The sequence below is a fragment of the Larus michahellis genome, chromosome 20, assembly GCF_964199755.1.
Source record: "Larus michahellis chromosome 20, bLarMic1.1, whole genome shotgun sequence".
NCBI lineage: Eukaryota > Metazoa > Chordata > Aves > Charadriiformes > Laridae > Larus > Larus michahellis.
In genome coordinates, this window is record NC_133915.1 from 7983591 (window position 1) to 8004014 (window position 20424).

At 59.0% G+C, this 20424-nt stretch overlaps 1 protein-coding gene across 1 annotated transcript; it reads left to right on the forward strand.

The window, feature by feature from the left end:
* Window positions 1-14976: 14976 nt before the first annotated feature.
* Window positions 14977-16242, forward strand: TCIM (transcriptional and immune response regulator). The gene has a single exon (XM_074563929.1). It carries the CDS (start codon window positions 15038-15040, stop codon window positions 15356-15358), a length of 321 nt encoding a protein of 106 aa, XP_074420030.1. The 5' UTR covers window positions 14977-15037; the 3' UTR covers window positions 15359-16242.
* The last annotated feature ends 4182 nt before the right edge of the window (window positions 16243-20424 follow it).

A 20424-nucleotide genomic window follows, 5' to 3' on the forward strand; every position in this document is an offset into this window, starting at 1 on the left:
TTTCTGCAGCTATTTGATAAAGTGGATGTTTTTTCAGAAAAAGGAAACCCCCCTTTCAGAGCTGCCCCCCCCAGACCTCAGCCCCCAGAGGCATTTCTCTGCAGTTAGGGACCACGGCAGCGTTGCTGGGACGGTACCACCTGCCCAGGCTCCCCAGGAACCAGAAGGATTTCGCACCATCTCCCACAGCCGGCAGCGCCCGCCGGGGCAGCCGGGACAGACCCAGCCTGGGAGCGGATGCAAATCCGGGAGGGATGTCACAGCCCTCGGCCACAACCAGAAAAGCAGCCGCGGACCCAAATTAGCGCCACCCACACAGAAAACTGTCTTATCACCGCAAACAGAGGCGCAGCCCCTGCGGCGCTGATGCACACATTTCCATTGCGAAGCTGCAGCTCGGGAGCCGCCCGGCAACCCCGGCACAGCACTCCTGGCCCCGACCTGGGGGGGCCACCTTCTTCTTGACACCCCGTCACCCCCTTGCACTAAGCAGAGATTTCCCCGGTGATGCCTGACGGTGGGCCCTGTGTGATGGAGGAGGCAGCCCGGAGTGCACCCGAGGTGGCGGGAGGAGACCTCGCCTGGGCACACCTTCCATGCCACCAAACCTCGCAGGAGCCTGGGTTGGTCCCGGGACCTGCCCGCAGCGCGGTGGCCAGCCCAGCCCGCCCGGCTCCCCTCCGCTCCCTGCGCCGTGCCCAGCCCGGCCGCCGCCATCCCACCCACACTGCTTGCTCAGACTTTCCGTCCTTCTCAATTGCTTTGGCCTCTGGCTCCCTCCTCGCCTTGCCCGCGTCTCACCCCGGTCACCTTCCACCGCGAAAAATCTGTGCAAAAGTTCCTGAGATGCCTCTGGGCGCTGGCAGCGCTGCCCCGCTCCCGGGGCGTCTCACAGCCCCCGGGCGGACACAGCCACGCGCTTTGCTGTGACTCCTGCCACCGCTTTTGTCCCCCCGAATATTTGAAATCGAACAAGAATACAAACATTTGTATTCTAGACACTTCCCAACCCCGACCTTATTTATCATACTTGGCTCTGCTCCTGGAACTGGGGCCAGAAGAGGCTCCGAACGATTTAGGTTATTTAACATGCTGTGCATAGATCAGTCTCGCTCTCCCCTCTAGCCACAGGTTTCCCTTCGTGGTTTGCTGCACACTTACTATGTCCATCAATATCCAAGTAATTAAAATCCCCCATTATCCGGGGCCTGGCTGCCTTATGAGCTTCTCATAAGCTATAAAATATTTCATGGGCAACTTTCCTTGAGTGCCCGGGAGGTCTGCAGCCCCATCTCAGGATCTCCGGCTGCTGTTATAACCCTGAAGGTCCCATCTCAAGCACCGGCTGCTCCAGCCCCAAGTGTGTCTGCCAGGATTGCTCATTTTCATCCTCAGTTTTCTCTATCCGCTGGAATTTTGCCCTGCAGCCCCGGCAGCTTGGCTGTGACGGACACCTGCCCCCGCTGACAACACTTCTACAGACAAGTCCTTGTCTCCTGGTGGGGCTCTCCTCTCCTGCACGGCTCGGCCACAGGTCTCAAAGCAATTTGTTAACAACAACCAGGTTTGCTTTGCAATTCCCCCTCGGGAGGGACAGGAGGGCACAGAAAATAATTGCCTTCACCTTCTCCCTGGCACTGGCGCTTGCCCGGGGCCTGACGCTGCAGCGGGTGCATGCCCTGAGCACCGCATCCCTCAAACACTCGACCTGGCAAAAGCACAAGGAACGCGGAGGGTTTTATCTCTGCTCAGGGAATTACTCACCTTGGCAGGAGTGACTGCAGCCCAGATATGATTAAAGGACATGACTCAAGCCAAAAAGTGCTAATTACAGCAGAGAAGGAGGAGGAGAGAGGAGCTGCTAAATTACGCCTAATATGGGAAGGGAGTTAGGAACAGACTGAAAAGCCATCGCTGAGGAGATGATGAAGTCGGGGCTGTCCCAGCCCGGGGCCACCGTCACCGCCATGCTGGGGACAGGCCGGACACTGCGCCCCGAGGTGGCCACAGGCGCCCGGCCAACATTGTTCGTGTTCTGCCGTTTGCATCACCCCGTTCTACCTCCCGCATCGCTCCTCTTGCGGGCGCTTTGCCCAAGTGTCCCTGGGACCTGCCACCCCGAGCCCGGCAAGGGAAGGAACGGGATGGTTTCTGCTCCCTGCGTGACCTCCACTAGACCTCTGGATTTCTCCTGTTGGTCAGCTTTAGACCTGTGTTAGCCCAGGCAGACAAGTGTCATGTCCCTGCCCCGTCTGCTGCCGGCACGAGGATCCTGCTCCTGCTCTGCCCCGTCCCTGCGGGCTGCGTTCCCGCTCTCCATCGCCTCTGGAGCTGCCGCCGTTTGCCAAACCCTAACGCTTTCCTCCCTTTCGCCGGCGGGTTGCTGCAGCGTGTGATCTGCACAGCTGCAGTGCCAGCGCTGCAGCGGCGCGGGGGCGAGGGGACAGGGGACGCGTGGCTGGGGCTGGCGCACACACACACAGCCACACGCTCGCTCGCTGCAGCCCCCAGCACCTGAGGGTTCCCCCTGCGGGGAAGCCAGGAGCACAGACGGATGCCGGTCCTGTTTCCCCATGGATGGTCGGTGCTGGGAAACGCATAAAGCGAGTCACCAGATGGAAGGACACCCAGAGGGACCTTTGGGAAAGGGCTTTACTTCACGCCCTGAAGTCCCCCATGTACGGCCAGCGCTTATAAACCACTGCACTGTTAATGCTCTCTGGAAGTAAAGGAACCAGAGACCGAAACGCTAGCATTAGAATAAACCCAGCTTTGCAAGGGGCAGACGCAGTTTGGAAACAAGCCAAAGCCAGGCCTTGGACCCCTTGTAGGATTCCAAACATCGCAGTCACTGCATGCTGCTGCTGCAGCCCCCGCGCCCGCAGCCCGCACCGAGCCCTCCCCCGCGCCTCGGCTGGCAGCCAGGGGTTTACGGGCTTCTGGGACTCGGCAGAAATCGCCCTCTGCTTCATACGAATGTACGGCAGAAATACAGTGCGGCCAGGGTACAGGACTGGGTCTGCAGCCTCGGCTTTAGGACACAGGCGCCCGGATGAGAGGGGTTTGCCGGGCACCTTCCTCTGCGCACAGACTGGGGGAGCACTGAGAATACCTCCCGGCTGTGGGCTAGGAACGGCTCGCGTGGTCAGGGACAAGAAACCAGCAGTGACTGCTTTAATTCCCCCCTCTGTCTGCAGCGCCGGGGGGGGGGAGCAGGGGGTGCGAGGGGCTCCCCGGAGGAGCTCCGGGGGACACTGGCTCTGGCTGCGGACACCGGCTCCCCCGTCCCGGCTGTCCCGGGGCAGCTCCGGGGCTGTCACAGCCCGGGTGACAGCATCCACAGGCTTTGAGGGCAAGCTCTCTGGGGCTGGGGCTGTCTCTGTATTTACTCAGAGACAAGCACAGCAGGTTCCTGGTTTATGACAATATGCTAAAGTAATTTGAATAATAAATACCACGAAGAAAGTGCATTATTATCAAATATGGGTTTTTCCAATAAATAAATCATGGCCATTATTTGCACGTAGAATGCCAAGACGCTGTGTTTGGGACAGTTGGTGCTCGCTGGAGTGTCTGACATGGAGATTTGCAGTAAACCAACGTCCCCTTCCTTTAGCTCGCCTCTCACTGCAGCTCCGCTGGGTTCCCAGTTTAGGATTCGAGGGGGGACGCTGTCAGGGCAGACCCCATTTCTGCAAACCTTTCCCCACCTGGGAAGCTGTGCCACGTTGGCCAGGTGTCCCCGCCGGGCCGTGGTGCGGAGGAGCCATTCCCAGGTGCCCGAGCCCTGGTCGCGGGGCACAGTCTGGGCCGGACGGGGGCAGCGGGCGGATGGCGGGGAACCATTCCTCCAACGCTCGGCGCGGCCACTCACGCCGGGAGCCGGGGTTGAATCACTGCTGCGCGCTGGCATGTCACCAGTGGCATGTCACCAACGGCATGTCACCGGTGCCACGCGGGGGGAGCGCTGTGTCCGCCCCAGCGCCTGTTTGCGGCGTTAGTCACCACAGCCCGCGGTTGCCAGCCCGGGTAAATACAGGCAAACAAAGGCGCTGGCGCTGCAGGCGGACGGCGAGCCCGTGAGGCAATCCCTGCCCGGCTCCCCAAGAGCTCTGTCAAACCGATTTCTTAGAAAAAACAAAAAAAGGAAAAAAAGACAAGCCACTGCTATTATTGCAGTAAGAGGCCGTCTCACGCTGGGCTCTGCTGCTAAATATATTCTGTGTTTACTGTACGCAAGAACAGTAGGAAGCTTTCCGAAACAGCACTGGGGTTGCTCCGATTTATTTCGGCAATCAATCACGCCTGGCTTGAACCATTTTTATACTGACACAAATGGAAAATATTTTCCTGGTTTAATTTCTACCCATCAAAGACATTTCCTCAACAGAGAGGAGCCCTGCGGCCTTGCGGGGAGAAGAAGAAGCGCCCGAGAAAACTATTCCACGGAGGAGACGCAGGGCAGAGCCCGCCGGCAGCCGGATGGGGCGAGTCAGGACACCATTCCCGAAAGGCCGGGAGCGGTTAGCGCGGCTACTCATCCCTTTGTGGCCCAGTTAATGTGCTGAGCAGGAGACGTGGTGTTTAGCCGCGTGCTGGCCGAACACAGCGCCTGGGAGAACCCCGAGGCCGTGGCTGCTGAGCGCGGGAGGCGATGCCGGCGCTGGGCACGATGGCTCGCGGGGACAAGATCCTGGAGCCCCCGGGGTGGCTGGCGGCGGGGGCGAGGGGTGGTGGCACACACAGGGCAGGGACCCGGCTCTGCTCCCGAGCATCCTTCCCTGGGACAGCCCCCCCGACCCATCCTGTCCCCCGCAGGTTTCTGGGCGCAGCAAGGGCTGTCCCCGGGATCCTCTCCCCCCGCTGCTGCCGTCATGAGAGAGGCCTGCGGCGGGGCATGGGTTTGGGGTCGGATAGCTAATGGATATTGTTTACTCTCTCCGTAAAATTTCCCTAAACAGCGTTGGGAAACGCTCCTTCCATGAACCTCATTGTGGCAGGAACTGACTCAGCTTTCCGCATGGGAGCGGGTTCTGGAGACGAGCTCACTGGCCTCCTTAACTTGACGTCACGCTCGGCACTGTTTACAGCGTATTTAATTTCACTTGCGCCCCACGTCAGAGCAGCGTGCGCATCCCCGCCGGCCCCACAGCGTCCCGCTCCCCCGGCCCCTCCGGCGCGATGCTGCGAAAGCGCGGCGGGTTGGCACAGAAACAGCAACTTGTGTCCTAAGGAGCAGCGACCACCCCCACAAATGATAACACTCAAACCCTGAAACCTCAAATTTCCCTTTCCCTGCCCACTGCACCATCCTTCCAGCTTCACCCGCGCTGCTCCCGAAAACACAGGGGTTTGCTCAGTTTTTCCGCAGAGCAAAAGCGAGCAGCTCGGAGCAACCCAGGCACTCAACTGCAGTCACACCAGCAGCGGCCAACCCCCACCAGAGCAGTTTTACCTGGCGTCCTCCACCTAAATGGCCCTTTCATGTACTATGGAAAAAGCACACAGCTCCACGCTGGTGTTTTGGCCCGTTAATTACACGCTGCAGCTGTGGCGGGGGCTGCGGAAGGTGGTGTCACACGCGGCTGCGATCGCAGACCCGGCAGGACGTCAGCAAGATTGAAAAATCCTTGGTTTGGCCCATTTGTCTTTCCGTGTTCCCGATGTAAGAGAGGAGCGAGGGCGCGGGGACGCGGCTGGAAGCGGCACCAGGGCTCTCCCGTCCGCCTCTGGGACACGGCGTGTGACCAGGGATCCGTGTCCAGGTGTTGCAGCTCCGGGACCTCCGTAAGGTCTCTGCAGCGCACGTACGATTGCACCTATTAAACACAGAGCGTAACCTCATGGGGATTTGGAGCTAAGCAGTCAGGCTCTCCCCGGACATCTCCCCAAGCCGAGGGCGGCTGGGGTCGGCACCGGCTCCTGCGTCGCTCCCGGGCCTCAGGCAGAGCCTCGGGGGTGGATTTCTCTCCCGAAGACAGGCACAAAGACCAATCTGATTTACTTCTGCCAGGCAGGTGCCGACAACTCCAGGGCACAAACTGCAAACCAGGCTGGTTTCTAGTTTGACACCGAACCTCTGACGGATCAGAGCCGGAGCGGGGGCAGCCACAGCTCATCCTCCCAATTAGCAGTTTGCTGATCAGCCAGGTTTCTCTCAGAGGGGCTGCGAAGCGCTTTTTGCCATACCTATACACATCCACACAGCATCCTCTCTCTCCCCCCTCCTCCCCTCCCACACCGAGCTGAAATAAATTTGCAGCTCTAAAACTGTTCTCGCTTGAACTGCCGGCATAAATAACCCGGCACAGACAGACCGAGATAGCCGTAAACCGGCGCTGACACTTGACAAGGATTCAAGGGCAGATCTCAAGAACAAAGACAAGGCTTCCTTGTAAACAAGGCACCGGTCACTTAGATTACAACAATCAGGCGACACCACTGTCAGGAAACATCTAGAAGGCGCCACTGCGAGAGCTGCACGCGCCTGAGAGCGGGGACCGTCGGTGGGGAAGGCCGGGGTCTCCCACCCTGCGGCCATGGGGAGCGGGTCCGTGCCCGCCGCGCTCCCCACGGCTCAGGGATGGCCGGAGCCTCCCGGCACCGATGGCAGCTGGGGCGGGTGACACCATCCCGGTGCCCGACACCGCCAGCCTCGCCTCTGCCGCGCAGATAGGCTTTACAGCCCTGACGTTCGCTGGGGTTTGCTGGGGAAAACAACCGCTGGCAGGAGTTCGGTCACCGCTCGGTAACCGGCTGTAACCCCAGGGACAGCCACAACCGGCCTGGGAACAGCCCGAGCCCCGCTCCGGCGGCTGCGAGGGTCTCGAACCCCCGCAATGACGAGGGGACGGGAACATCTCTCTGATGAAGAATGGCTGAGGGATTTGGGGCTCTTCAGCCTGGAAAAAAAAGCCGACTGAGGGGGGACCTTATCAACGCTGATCAATACTTCAAGGGGGGGTGTCAGGAGGACGGGGCCAGGCTCTTCTCAGTGGTGCCCAGGGACAGGACGAGGGGTAACGGGCACAAACGTGACCGTGGGAAGTTCCATCTCAAGACAAGGAGGAACTTCTTTGCTGTGAGGGTGGCAGAGCCCTGGCACAGGCTGCCCAGAGAGGTGGGGGAGTCTCCGTCTCTGGAGACATCCCAACCCCCCCCGGAGGCGTCCCTGTGCCACCTGCTCTGGGTGACCCTGCTCTGGCCGGGGGTGGGACGAGGGGATCTCCAGAGGTCCCTTCCCACCCCCGCCAGTCTGTGAACCCCCGAGCAAACCCCTGCAGCCCCCGAGCAGCACAGGTCCCGTCCCCCCATCGTGGCAGGGACGTGGCCAGCCCCCTTTGTCCCCCGGGGGGATCGGCAGCAGACCCTCAGCACCCCAAACCCACCCCCCAAAACCCCGTACGCCACCCCCAGCCCCCGCGATGTGGCCGCTGCTCCGCAGGCAGGGCTCGGGCAGGCACCCGCGGGGACCGGGGCCACCCGCTGACGGCAGCGCTGACGGGAGGAGGGTGGCAGAAATTGCTTTTCTAGCAGCTACAAAGCAAAAGCTGTCGGGCCACAGGAGAGGGTGACGGGAGGGAGGCAAACACCATCTGTTTTCTCCGAGGAGCTCTTTAGCTACTGGAGGAATGAACTACAAGGCTGATAACACCACGATTTTGAGCTAATCTCCCACACAATTTACCTATCGGTTGATTTCCTGATAAATCTCCCTAGGCGCAGGCTGGGTGCTCCCCTCAGCGCTGATTACCGGTTCTCTCCTCCCAGCGTTAATCGGCTTCGTGTCCCCACGCCCCGACTGCGCGCTGCCACCAAACCCGCGCTGCTCTGCCCCAAAACACAGCCGGGGCAGGAGCTCCCGCTGCCACGCGCCCGTTCTGCTTTGCCACGAGATTAAGGAACTGAACACTAAATCTGCAGGTTTTCTGCCCGCGCAGGACGCGGCCTGTCCCTCTGAACCAGGACCCGGCTCAGCTACCCCTGCACAAACTGGGTGTTTCTTCCCTCACCCGGGGAAATGCTCTTTAATTTGCTTATGGGGGGATCACAAACCAGCATTTTGCAAATCAGAACTAAAAACGGCCCCAAAAGTGTGAGGGGTCGGTCACAGCCCAGGACCCAGAGCTGGGAAATAGCTTTATTTCTACCCAGCAATTCTCTCAAAGCAGGCAAATAAGCAGCAGACGCAGCTCAAAGCCCGTTTTCAGGCTGAGCGCCCTGGGGTGAAGGTGCCTTGCTGTTTAACTAACCCTCCCGCATCCCGGCTGTTGGTTCCCAGCCGTGCCGGACGCTTGCGTCGCGCACAAGTCACCCGGCTTTCCCTGGGGCACGGTCCCAGCAGACCACTGGTCCCCAGCCCTTGTGAACCGCTGCCGGGCCCAGACGCTGCTCGGTACCATCGCAGCCTTTACCGGGTACCGCCGACCCGCAGCTTTACCCCCCCCGGACCCCCGCGTCACCTCGCTGCTGCGCATTGCCACCATCCTGCACCCCCGGGCTGCTTTAGGACCCCACTCCCAGCCCCGTGGCGGGCCGGGCCATGCCATTCTGCACATCTGGCTCCTGATGTGGCGCTGACCCCCGTGCACAGCCCTGGGCTGCGGTGGCGGGAGCGATGGGGGGCAGCGAGGGCCCCCCCCAGCAGTACAAAGGCCCGTATCCTGTCTGCCACCCCTTTGGCGGCAGAGGAAGCGGCTGGGCAGAGATTAGGGCCCTGGCGAGGGGGACACCGGAGCGCCGGGACGTGTGTCTGGTAGCGTCGCCCGTGGGCTGGGCTGCGACAATGACCCGCGCCAGCCCCGCGTCCCAGCCCCGCGGCAGGATTTCCCGTGGGCCCGTCCCCGCCGCAGCAGACAATGAGCCGTCGGACAACTGGAGACGGCTCTGCCTTCGCCCCGCTCCAGCCAGGGCTACGCGGGACCGTCAGGAAGATCAAACAGGAAATTCAGCAGAGAAAAGAAAAACCTTGTTCGTGCTCAAAAGCCTAAACTTTCATTGCCATGTGCCGTCTTGCTGACCCGGGAGGAAGATGCTGAAGTCAGGATATTAAAATACTTTCCCCGGCCCCTGTGGAAACAGCAGGACACGGAGAGCTGCTCTGCAGATGCGATGGGGAGGTGGCATTTCAGGACGCTGGTCCTGCCAGCACATGGCGCCCACCTGACGGAGCAGCCGGGCCACGGGGACACCCCAGCCCCCTCCAGGGACCGGCCCGACCCCAGCAAACCCGCTCCCGTCTGCCCTGCCTGCCGGCTCCCAGCGCATCGTTTGCCTGCTCCTGCCGGCGTCCCCGCTAACCACGGCTTTGCTTTTTTTCTCCACAGGGCTTTCAGCCGCGCTGCGCGCTCTGGCTGGCAATCTGCCACCCGCCTCTCTCCTTACCGTGTCCCACGGCAAGTGGGGAGCACCACAGCCAGGGTTTCCCTTTGCACGGCAGCTTTGGGAAGGCTCAAGCCCCGGGAGAAGCCACCCGTGGCTTCTGTCCCCAGCTGCTCCGACCCCGTCACAGCGAGCATCTCGTGCCAGGAATCGATGTGTGCCCAGCTCAGCCTCGCTGCATGCAGGGCTTCTTCCAAAGGGTGCTGGCTTTAAAAAGCGCCAGAAGTTTCTGTTTCTGTTCTGTTTCTCAGCAGGCCTGATTTACTTACTGTAACCGGCTATTCATTATGTCCCGCACTGCATTATTAACTCGGTGATCGTACATTTAGCGCAGAATTTATGAGAAACGAGGAGACATTCATTATCAGTAATACCACAAACTTTACTCTTATATGGTCTCCCTGCGCGGAGCGATGCCGGGCTCCCGCGGCAGCGCTGGCCCAGCCGGGCAGCTCCCGCGCCAGCACCCTGCCCTTCCCCGAGCTCCGTGGCCACTCTCCCCCGCGCCAGCCGGTCCAACCACCACCCCTGGGGTCACCGAGCGGGGACGGCCCTGCGGGGACACGCTGCTGGAAAGCTGCAGCATGGTCAGAGAGGGGCAAGGACACGTTCTCCCTTTGCACCCCTACTGCATCGACACCATGAAAATTTGTTATTTTCTTTAACTCGTCAGCAGTTAAAGGCGAGTGCTGCCCTTACACCGGTAAACTCCACGCCGGCTGCAGCACCAGCTCAGCCATCGACGGCTGCTGCCAGTTTCCCCATGTGTCAGCAGAAGAGATGAGCCAGCGACTGGCGAAGGAGCCCCACGGAGCCCCACAGAGACCCACGGAGCCGCCGGCTGCGGCCGAGGGAGGGGCGTCAATGAACCCACTCTTGCTCCCCTCGGCTATGGGAGGCTGGAGTTCAGAATTAATGCGGTGCAGGCTACGCCTGATGTAACAACGCCAGTCTCTGCAGCCCAGAAGCCAGCATCTCGTTTAGTTTTCATAGGTAGGATAAAGAAAAGTATTAAATAGACACAGTGTAATTTTTTTCCCCTATTAAAAACTCTTCTAGTGGAATTTAACCAGCTTAACTGTGTCTTCTGTTGTCTGAAAACCAATAGCTTTTTCCCTGCTGTTTAGGCAGGCAGCTGCGCCAGCAGCATTGACCGAGAAATACTTTGCAACTGGGCTGCAGCAGAGCTGCCGTTAAAACGCATCCCAGTGTGCTGCCCATCTGCACTGGGAGCACAGGACAGGCCACCGCGACTGTGCGCAGCCAGGTCACGCTCTCGGGCCGTGTAGGCGAAGGGCACAGAGCGTCCGGCCTTGAGATGCGGGGTGAGATCTGTGTTCCCAGACGCTCCGCTGGAGAAACCACCGCCACAGCAAAAGCCCAACCAACAGCCAAACAAACAGAAACACCCGGTGGAGCCCGCGCGGGACAGACAGAGGCCCATGAGCCACAGCTGGAAGAGCCGTAGGCAGGGAACGCCGGGGCCGGCCTTGCCATTCGCACGACCTGCATGTCTGACAAATTCCCAGGAATTCAGATTCCACAAAGAACACGATGAACCGGTTCCTCTTTGACCTTACAGCCATCCCGCAGCTGTGTCTGCTGCAGAGCTCTCCGTCCCAGAGACGTTTCCCAGCAGAGAGCAAACGCGGAGCAGCGTTTATGGCTGCTGAGAAGGGCAGGGATTCTCCAGCCTCCACAGGCAGCGGGAGAAGCGAAGGCTGCCAGTGAGGCAGAGGTGGAACACACGTGGCGAGGGAAGAGCAGAGATGGTCTCAGGCTCCCGGGCATTTCAGATTCTTAGCTTTTATGTATGTTAAAGACAAAGCACATATATATATATATATTTAAGGCAATATTTTCGCTTTCCTCTCCTGTCCCAAAGCCTTCTAACGCCCTTCGGGAGGCTCAGTTCCCGACCGTTTCGCACACGGCTGCAGGTCTCCGCGGCACCGATGCTCTCCCAGGTGCCAATGCAGCGCTCGGCACCAGCGCGGGAGCATAAGCCGTGCCGGCTTTGGCAGGCTAGTGAAAGGAAAGCTATGCAAAACATGCCCTAGCAAAACGCAAAGGCATCCCAGATTACCTTCTTTGGAGAGGTTTTGGACAGTTACATAAATGCAGACTAAGTTCTCCACGCGAGTTTGCGGGAAAGGCAGCGGCTGCTCCAGCCACCCCTGGCCTCCTGGGCCTCTCTCATTCCCGGGGCTTTCGGGGGCTTTCCCAGCCGGGACAAGCTCAGCTGGGCAAGCCCCCGGCTTTTCCTGCCCCTCGCCATCATCCCTGCACCAGGATCCTCCGGCACTTCCCCGCTCTGAGCCGGCGATGCCTCTGGGTCTATTCAAACAGGTTTGGCGTTGCCAGCGGGGCGCAGACCCGGCCGCTGCATTGCATCCTCCCCGAGCCTTGCCCTCCCGCAAACGCTCGCTCGGGTCGCCAGACCCGCAGGCTCCGTTTAGCCTCCAAAAAACCTTCAAAACCTGCACCCAAAGCGCAGCACAATCCTGCCCGTCCCCCCCCGGCAGAAGACCCCCCGTGGCTGGAGCGCTCCAAAGCCACCACATCCCCAGAAGCGGAGCGCAATTAGGGATGTGGCTGAGCCGCTCCGCAGGGATGGTGGGGGTAGGAATTAATCCTCCAGTTAATGCGTGAAACGGAGCGCTTGTGTTTCACGAAGCAATTATACAATAATAGCAGGAGAGCGACGACGGAAATCGCATCTTGTCTGAAGTTTCGCTCCAATCCAACACATGAATAATTCCTCCGAGGCATTACTGGGAAAGCACTATTAAAAGACCGATATAAACAAAAATTACAGGAAAAAACAGACGAGGCATGTTTCATCTCTCAGTCAGAATTGAACGCAGCTAAATTTATACAAAGTGGGCAGAGAAGCTCGAAGGGGCAAAGACATTTGTTAGCGCTCGGTGCGAGATGAGCCCACAAGCAAACGTGGGCTCGGTCTTGGCAGCTTTCTGATGTCTTACTCCGAAAGCATCAGCTTCCTTCTCGGTTTCCATGGCAGATACTTTTCTGAGCTTGTATCTTCCACAAATATTGCTAATTTATTCTCTCAGCCCCGTCTCTGCAAATACCTGCAGAACGGCTCCACGCGCGGTAAGAGCGGTGAAAACGTTAACGCGCCTCAGCTCTTGTTTTCGACGAAGGGAGACCGTGCCTTGCAAAAGAAGGGCTCGTCTTCTACCGCCACAAGATCGCACTGATCTTCTGGCACTATTTTTTGCCCTACGTACCCTGAAACTTCATTATCTGTCCAGTGAAGCAAAGTACACTTAACATTCCGCTCAGGCATTTTTCACAGGCAGGTTCCCCCCTGCAGCGCTCCAGGCAGCACTTTCCATGGGAGCAGGAGGGGACCCGGAGGGTTCCATGTCCCAGCTGCTCCCCCCTCGTATTTCACGTTAACGGGAGTCTATAAAACATGAGGCTCTTTCACGGGCGCAGACCCAGGAGCCAGCCACCTCAAAAAGATCCTGTTTTCAGAGGGGATTTACCAGCCCGGGAAATGTTGAGCAAACAGCGGCCGATGTGTAATTCTCACAAATTCGGCAAGGCTTCAGCAAATTGAGAGGCTTTTAAGTCTTTCTGGCAGAAGGAGAATCACGGGGTTTTGCAAAGTAGTTGTTTATACGCTACAGCACGAAACAGCTAGCACATACAAAAGAAATTCAGACAAGCTTGTAAAAAGTAACCCGCACAATGACAGCGATGCGGAACTGCCGGAAAAACTGGCAGGCACGTGCAGGGAGGGCTCGTGCCGGTAAAAACAGCGCGGAGCCAACTCCCGGCAGCCGCAGGGAAAGCCGGTCCCGGGCGGGATGCGGGGAACGCAGGGCATCAGCTGCGCCGGGGGATGCCCAGCGCTGAGGGACGAGTCCCCAGGGCCCAGGTGGTCAAACACGGACATGCTGCCACCCCCTCTCCTGAAGGTGAAAGGCTGGCAAGCCCCGGAGGGCTGGGAGCTCAGGAGAGCCTGGATGGGGCCGGGATTCCCCGTGTCGTTCTGGGGGCCAGGCAGCAGCCGGCCCCGCTCCGCGCATTGCCCGGGGAGCAGCAGCGCAGGATGAATCCTGTTCTCCCGGCACAAACGCCTGGCACGTGGGCTTCAGGAGCTCCTGCCTCTCCCGCGGCTCCCGCTGGCCACAGGAGGGGGGTTACAGACACCTCCCCCCACTCTGTCCCAAGGAACAGGGGTTTTCAAGGGAATGTGGAAGGGCAAGAAACTGGGCGATGTTACTTTGGATCTGCTCATCCCTGCGGTCAGAGATCACCTCCGCGGCTCTCCGGTCAATAAGGGAAACCCCCTGGGGCCGTCGGTCAAACCGGCATGGGGACAGAGGCTGCTCCGGGACTTCTTCACCAGGGGTGAGTAACAGGGGTCACCACCACAACCAGTAAACACGCAGCCGATCTTCCAAACAGCGCCTCTGCAGCATCCGGCCGCTTTTTAGCCACTAACCAAAATACACTTATCTCTGGCTCCCTGGACGCGAGTGACTTTTGAACCCACCGCCGTTCTGGGCCAGATTTAGCTGTGCTCGCTCACACCAGATTTCTAAGCCCAGCGGGATGCTCCAGTGGCCAGAGCCGCCCCGCGCAGGTAGCCACGGCCTGCCCGCGTCCTCAGTGAGACGGAGGCACAGAATCACCCGATCTCCCGTTGGAAGGGACCCACGGGGATCACCGAGCCCAGCTGCCTGCTCCTGGCAGGGCTGCCCCACACCAAGCCCAAGCTGCGTGACTAAGAGCGAGTCCTCCCAGCCCCAGGGCTTGGCATCGGCCAAGGGTGGGGTGGAGAGCACAAATGCTTGCGGAGCAGAGGAACCGTGCCGGTGAGATGGAAATTAAAGCAAAAGGATGCTCGAGGCAGGAGCGGGGCAACAAGCTGCCGGGTGCCGTTGCTGCAGCACAGCGTGCGCGGAGAGGTGTCACCTCTGCCCCGCGGAGAGCATGGCCATGGGAGCTCTGGGGTGTGACACCCAGGGACGCCACCTCAGAGGCCATTATGGATCAGCTGCCTTTGGTCAACCACTTGCCAATCAGAAAACACAGCGTTGTGAGCGCTAAACGTGACCTGTGTCACCTGGGAGCAGCAGGAAGCATCCCATGCCCAGACCGGAGCTGGTTCTGCGGCGTCGCAGTGCTTCTGTCTGACCCAGCCACAGAAAGTGCTCGTCTGCGAGTACGGGCTCGCAGCTAACGCCTCTCGCTAGTATTGCAATCACTCTCACCTGGAATTTTAACTGTTTATTGTATTATATATCCTATATTCGGAATGCAGAGCTTTTCCATGTGCAGCAAAAGGCCAGGAGCGGAGTTTGAGCTGTACTTGCTCAAAGCCCCACAGCGACGCTTGAAGTTGTGTGAAGCCACTTCTGCACAGGGGCAAAGAAAAACCGTCCCCATGGAGGAAACACAGAAAACTTTTCGCCTTGGCTGCTCGGCAGAGGAAAGTTGGCAACTCAACTGTTAAACTCGCCTCGGAGTATGCAGTGTTGACATCAGCGTGATCTCATCACTGTAACTTGAGCCCTCCGGCTTTTTCTCCAGACTGCCTTTAAATACCAGCCCCGCAGCCGGCAGCACCCATCCCTCTGACTGCACCCGAGGGCGCACCCGGCAGCACCCCACGTAGATGAAAGCAAAGAGAAGCCACAAAACTCCAGCCATGTCCACGTCCCTGCGAGTGAGCCCCTCGGTCCACGGCTACCGCTTCGACACAGCCCTGCGCAAGAAAGCCGTGGCCAACATCTTCGAAAGCATCAACGAGGAGTCCCTACAGAAACTCTTCAAAAACTCCGGGGACAAGAAGGCAGAGGAAAGAGCCAAGATAATCCTCGCCACCGACCAGGACCTGGAGGAGAAAACGAGAGCGCTAATGGCACTAAAGCAGAGGCGAAAAGACAAGCTGCTGCAGTTCCTGACATTTCGGAAATACTCCATTAAAGTGCACTGAGGTGGCGAAGGCAGCAGGAATGGAGGAGAGCATTTCGGGACGGGACTCTTTGTGACCTCCTACCACACGCGGCTCCGCTGCCCCGCGAGTCCCTGGTGGGACATGGGGGACCTGACAGAGCCCCGCGGCGCCGCGGCCCCTCCGCGCACGCATTGAACCACCGCCACGACGGCAGCATCGGTGCAGACGGCAGCATCGGCACCGACGGCAGCATCGGCACCGACGGCGGCATCGGCACCGACGGCGGCATGGGCAGCATGGGCGTCGTGGCAGCCAGAGGCTCCCAGAGTGGGGGCAGCCGGGCTCCCTGGGGGCCGTAGGACCAAGCCATGGGGGGACCCCGCGCCTGGGCACGGCTCGAGACCTTCTGACGGGCTCGGTGTTTACTGACTTCACCTGTGCTTTGCCTTTGCCAACTTAAAGCCCTGGCCCTCGCCGACCCCCGGCGGGGAGGGAGGTTCTATGGACCGACCAGTTCCTGAGCAGGGATCTCTTTGCGTTTGTTAAAACGCACTCGGTGCACCGCACGGGTGCAGCAAATCCAGCCTTCAGGGAACGCAGTCGCTCTAGAGACACACCACGCAACTGTACCTTTTCTTTCTCGAGCTGTGTGTGTGCAGCAGAAATTGTTTGCACAGAAGCAATAATAATGACATATTTCCCTGAATTTACTGTGAAGCTCCTTAATATTTTGCTCACTTCCCATTAACACAAAAAATCTAAATATCGTAACTACAGTTCTTATTTGTATAGATTACAATAGCTTTTTGACGAGTATTTCATGGTAATATTTGATGACAATGTTATTATTATATCGACTATAATTTATTGCATATGGTGATCTGAAATTTAATAAATTATGAAGTAAATATAATTTCTCTTGTCTGAAATGCTCAGTTCTCCTGGAGGAGTGGGGTCACGCTTTTCTGGCCGTTTCGTAGAGATTCTGTTTTAAGAGCCGGCTGCCCGCACCCCTCCGGAATTCCCCAGGGCCCTTTGGCAGCCCGTCCCCTGCAGCCGCCCCCCAGCCCCCCCATCCTGCCCAGCAGCACTAGTTTGACCCACGACTCCTCAACTGTTAGTTTCCCCTATGCAATAAAATAGAATTACATCTTTTGCAGTAGCGTAACAGAAAAACGGGTTTAGAAGGCAGCGAGCAGTGCGGTTCCTCGGGCTCTCGGGTTCCTGCAAAGCTCGGACTTGGCCCCCCCTTATCCGAAGAAACAGAAGTGAGTTATGAACGCTTTGGCAGCAGAATTTGACTTGGTTTTTCTGCAGGTTATGCCATACCATCATGATAGACTGTTGAAAATACTTAAAAATAGCCAAGACTAGTTATTTATAAGTATGTCCTCTAATAACCTGCTCATTTAGAAAAAAAACATTCCCATGACTCTGCTTAGAGCAACAAAGATAAAACAATTCCGAAGAATGACAGACCAGCTACAGTTGTTTTGCCTACAGTAAAAACTCCAAATTGCCTATAAGGCAGGGAGACTAGAAATAATCCTCTAAATCACTTAATAGAATGGATAATTGTAATTATTTACAGCGTGGTGAAGCATATCCAAGCATCCCCCAAGAGCAGCAGGTTGGGGAACGCAATGCCCAGCGTGTGGAGCACCCCCGGCTCCCCCCAGCGTCCCCGGGCACAGCACCGGCCTCCCCGGAGCAGGAGGCGGGAGAAGCGCCTGCGGGCGGGGGGTGAGGCTGGGGCACCTCGGGGCACCCCTGCCCTGGGCTCCCGTCGCCCCCACGCTCGGCGTCGGCCACAGAGACCCCGCTGGGGCAGGTTTCCTGGTGCTCCCTCTCTTGGGAAGGCTGGAGGGAGCGGGGGTCACGCCTGGTTTGGGATGGACCTTTCTGAAAGGACCCCCGAAGGCTGCTCAGAAACTGCCCTCCCTCGGAAAAATCCGCCTCAGCCTGGGGTTCGCTCCAGAGGCAGGCGCCAGTTTTCCGGCATCCGACCTGTCCCAGCGCGGTGCCCCCGCGCCCGGCTCCAGCCGCTTCACGCGCTCATGACACATCCCCACAAAACCACCCGTAGGGACACAAAGTGCCTCAAACGGGCTGTTTCCAAAAAAGGCCAAACGGGGATGTTGAGCGGCCCCGGATGCTGCCGCGCGGCCCCCCCACTGCCTCCACCCGCCGCTCCAGGCTTTGGGATGCAGCTTCTGCCCCCGCTCCGGTAGGTTTTCCCATCACAGCCATTTCTCTGATGGGAAACACACAGAACAGAAACCAGCCGCCACCAAACCCACCCGGGGTGTGTGACGCGAGGGGACAACGCTGCTGCACGAGGGTGCTCTCAGGACCCCCCCATCCAGAACCTGCCCACCACAAGGCACAGGTCTGCGAGGGGGGGACAGTCCTGTCTGGGGGCTGCAGCCGCCCGATTCCCCCGGACGGAGACATCCCCGTGCCTGGCCCATGTGGGACACCAGCACCTCGACTGGGCTACGGTCCCTATGGCCACTGCTAGCCCAGCGCTGCCAGCAATGAGGGGAGCCCGGTGCACCATCTGCCGCCCTCTTCCCCTGCAGAAAGCGGGGGTGACGGCAGCCGGGATTGCGGCAGACTGAAACACCGACCGAGGCGGCTGCTGCCGGCACGTCCTACATTGCCCAGACATTCCTGCTCACAAACATTTGCATAACATGATTGATACGATCGTGTGACTTAGGGATTTTGTAGTCCCTCTTGTCTCATTATGTTTAAATTATTGGCCCAAGTGGCATCCCTGATAAATAAAGGCAACTTACAAAAAAGTTATGTGTTGGATTTTTACAGTGGAAAAAGGCAATTTTCCTCTGTTGAAACCTGTATGCCATTTTGGCAGGGCTGTGGTGAACGGCAGCACGTCTCGCCGCGGGCACGGGGTAAATTGCAATTAATTATAATGAGAGTCCGAGGTACAAATGTCCACCCATCACACGGCCCTCGCGCTCCTGGCGCTGCCCTCGCTGCTGCTCCGCGGGGCTCAGGGCACCCGGCGACGGGAGGGCTCGGCCGAGCGGGGCGCGGTAGGTGCCGCAGCAGCCGAGGTGCCGGAGGGCAGGACACCGCTTTGTGCCGGGCCCTTCCTGAGCGCCCGGTGCCGCAGACGCGGTGTCTGCCGGCGCGCGCGCCGCGATGAGGGAGGGCCCGGCAGCGCTGCCGCCAGACGCGGGGCCCATTGTCAGCCTCCCCACGCAACAAACGGAGGAAAAGGCTGTTCAAGGTATTTCCTCCCTGCAGGAGCCGGGCGTTTCCATTAATTCTTCTCCATGAGTCAAACTGGCTGTACTGGGTGTCCCTCTGTCCCGGCATCCTGGGGAACATGCGTCCGAACAGCTAATTTTATCTGGCTTTTCTAACGCTCTGCCATGGACGGGAGGAGAGCGGAGGGGGTGGCTCTGCAGCCCCCAGCTCCAGCAGCCGAGCCCAGGAGCGTGCCGGGGTCTCCCCGCTGCAGGCAGCTGGGGAGAAGCCATGGAAAACCGGGACAGAAAAGAAGCAGAAGTGTTTTTCACACAAGCTCTGGTTCGACAGACCCCCAGCTTGCAGGGTGCCAGAAACAGCCCAGAGCAAAGGGGGGTCGGCTACAGCAGCGAGCGCAGAGGCCCCGCGATCTGCCCCCCCATCAAACAGCCATCCCCATCTCCGAAAAATTAGTCTTGCCCCCATCCTGACGGGAAGCTGGGGTTGGAACAAGTCAACAGAGCAGCTCCGCCTGCCCGCTGCGCTCAGCAGCCGGGGACGTTCCCCAGGCTCTGAACACCCAGTTCTGTGACCTTCGAATTTCAGGTGAAACCAAACACCCACAACACGAGCAGAGTCCACAGCGGAGCCGCGCCAGCCCGCACAGTGTTTTGGGGGGGGGACAGGGTGCCCTGGTCAACGGCAACACCTCCCGGGCAAGTTTCCCTTCCACGCCATTGAGCAATGGGGCAAGTTAAAAATTGACTGTGGAGCTGAACGGCACATCTGTTTTGCCCGGAGGTACAGACTCTCCTTGGCGAGCAGGAGGCCCAGCACCCTGGGTGCCCCTGGGCAAGCTGGCGCTCTCAGGCAAGCGCCTGAGCACGAGATGTCCACTGGCCCGGGGCAAGGCAAAGCCACCCCCTCCCCGGGCTGCCCACCCGCCCGGGACGGCACAAGGGGAGAAATGGGGGGCTGGCAGCAGCTCCGCTGGGAGCGACAGGCGGTGAGCAGGAGGAAAAAAGACTTTTGTGCTTGAACAGAAAAATTCCAGTGGGAAGCAGGGCTGGCTGGGGCCAGACCCAGCCGGCTTCAGCACAGGGAGCGCAGGGGAACCCCCCTCCCGTGGGATCCTGGAACGGGGATGGGATGGAGGTGGCCCAGCCTTGCCCACGGGCAGACGGACCCGTCCAGCCTCCCCGGGCGAGGAGGAGGGCGAGCACCGAGCACCGCGGTGCCCAGGGGGGTCAAACCCCGCTTGGCACGGAGCGGGACCACGGGCACGGACGAAGCGTATTTCATCTGGGGCTGCAAAAGGAAAACCTCTGCTATAAAGCACGTTAAATGTGAGTGAAGAGCTATAAAGCGGTGAGATTTATCGCTGGGTTAGGATGGTTTTCACAGAAAAGAGCTGGTCTGGGGTTTCAAAGCACGAACGCCTCACATGCAGCAAAATGATGCTACGGTGTCACTTTGAAGTGATAGATAAGGCTATTTATGAGACGAAAAGCCTCCGAAACACTGTAGCCAACAGGAGATGGCACAGTTGCCATATATCTTTGCTAAAAAATAAAAGTTAGACTATGCCCGCATGTTAATACACAGCCCTGAAAAAACCCCCCGTTTCCATTGAGCTGTTCACCGAATTGGCGCACGTGGCCCGGCACGACGGTGCTCCCTGCTTTGGTAAGCAGCGAAGTCATCCCCATCCAACCTTAAGCACTTCAGAAGCCACCGCTAACAAGAGATGTCAGGGCACCGAGCCGTTTCCAAAGCATCAAAACCTAAATGCCATCTTGTACGGGATTAATCGCTCCGCGATAAGCTGCACCTCTGCTCTGCACGGGGGGCTCACGGGGGCTCTGCAGGAGGGCAGAGAGGGCTCG

Excerpts from the sequence above, each read along its gene's own strand:
- TCIM (XM_074563929.1), top strand. The coding sequence starts at position 15,038 with ATGAAAGCAAAGAGAAGCCACAAAACTCCAGCCATGTCCACGTCCCTG.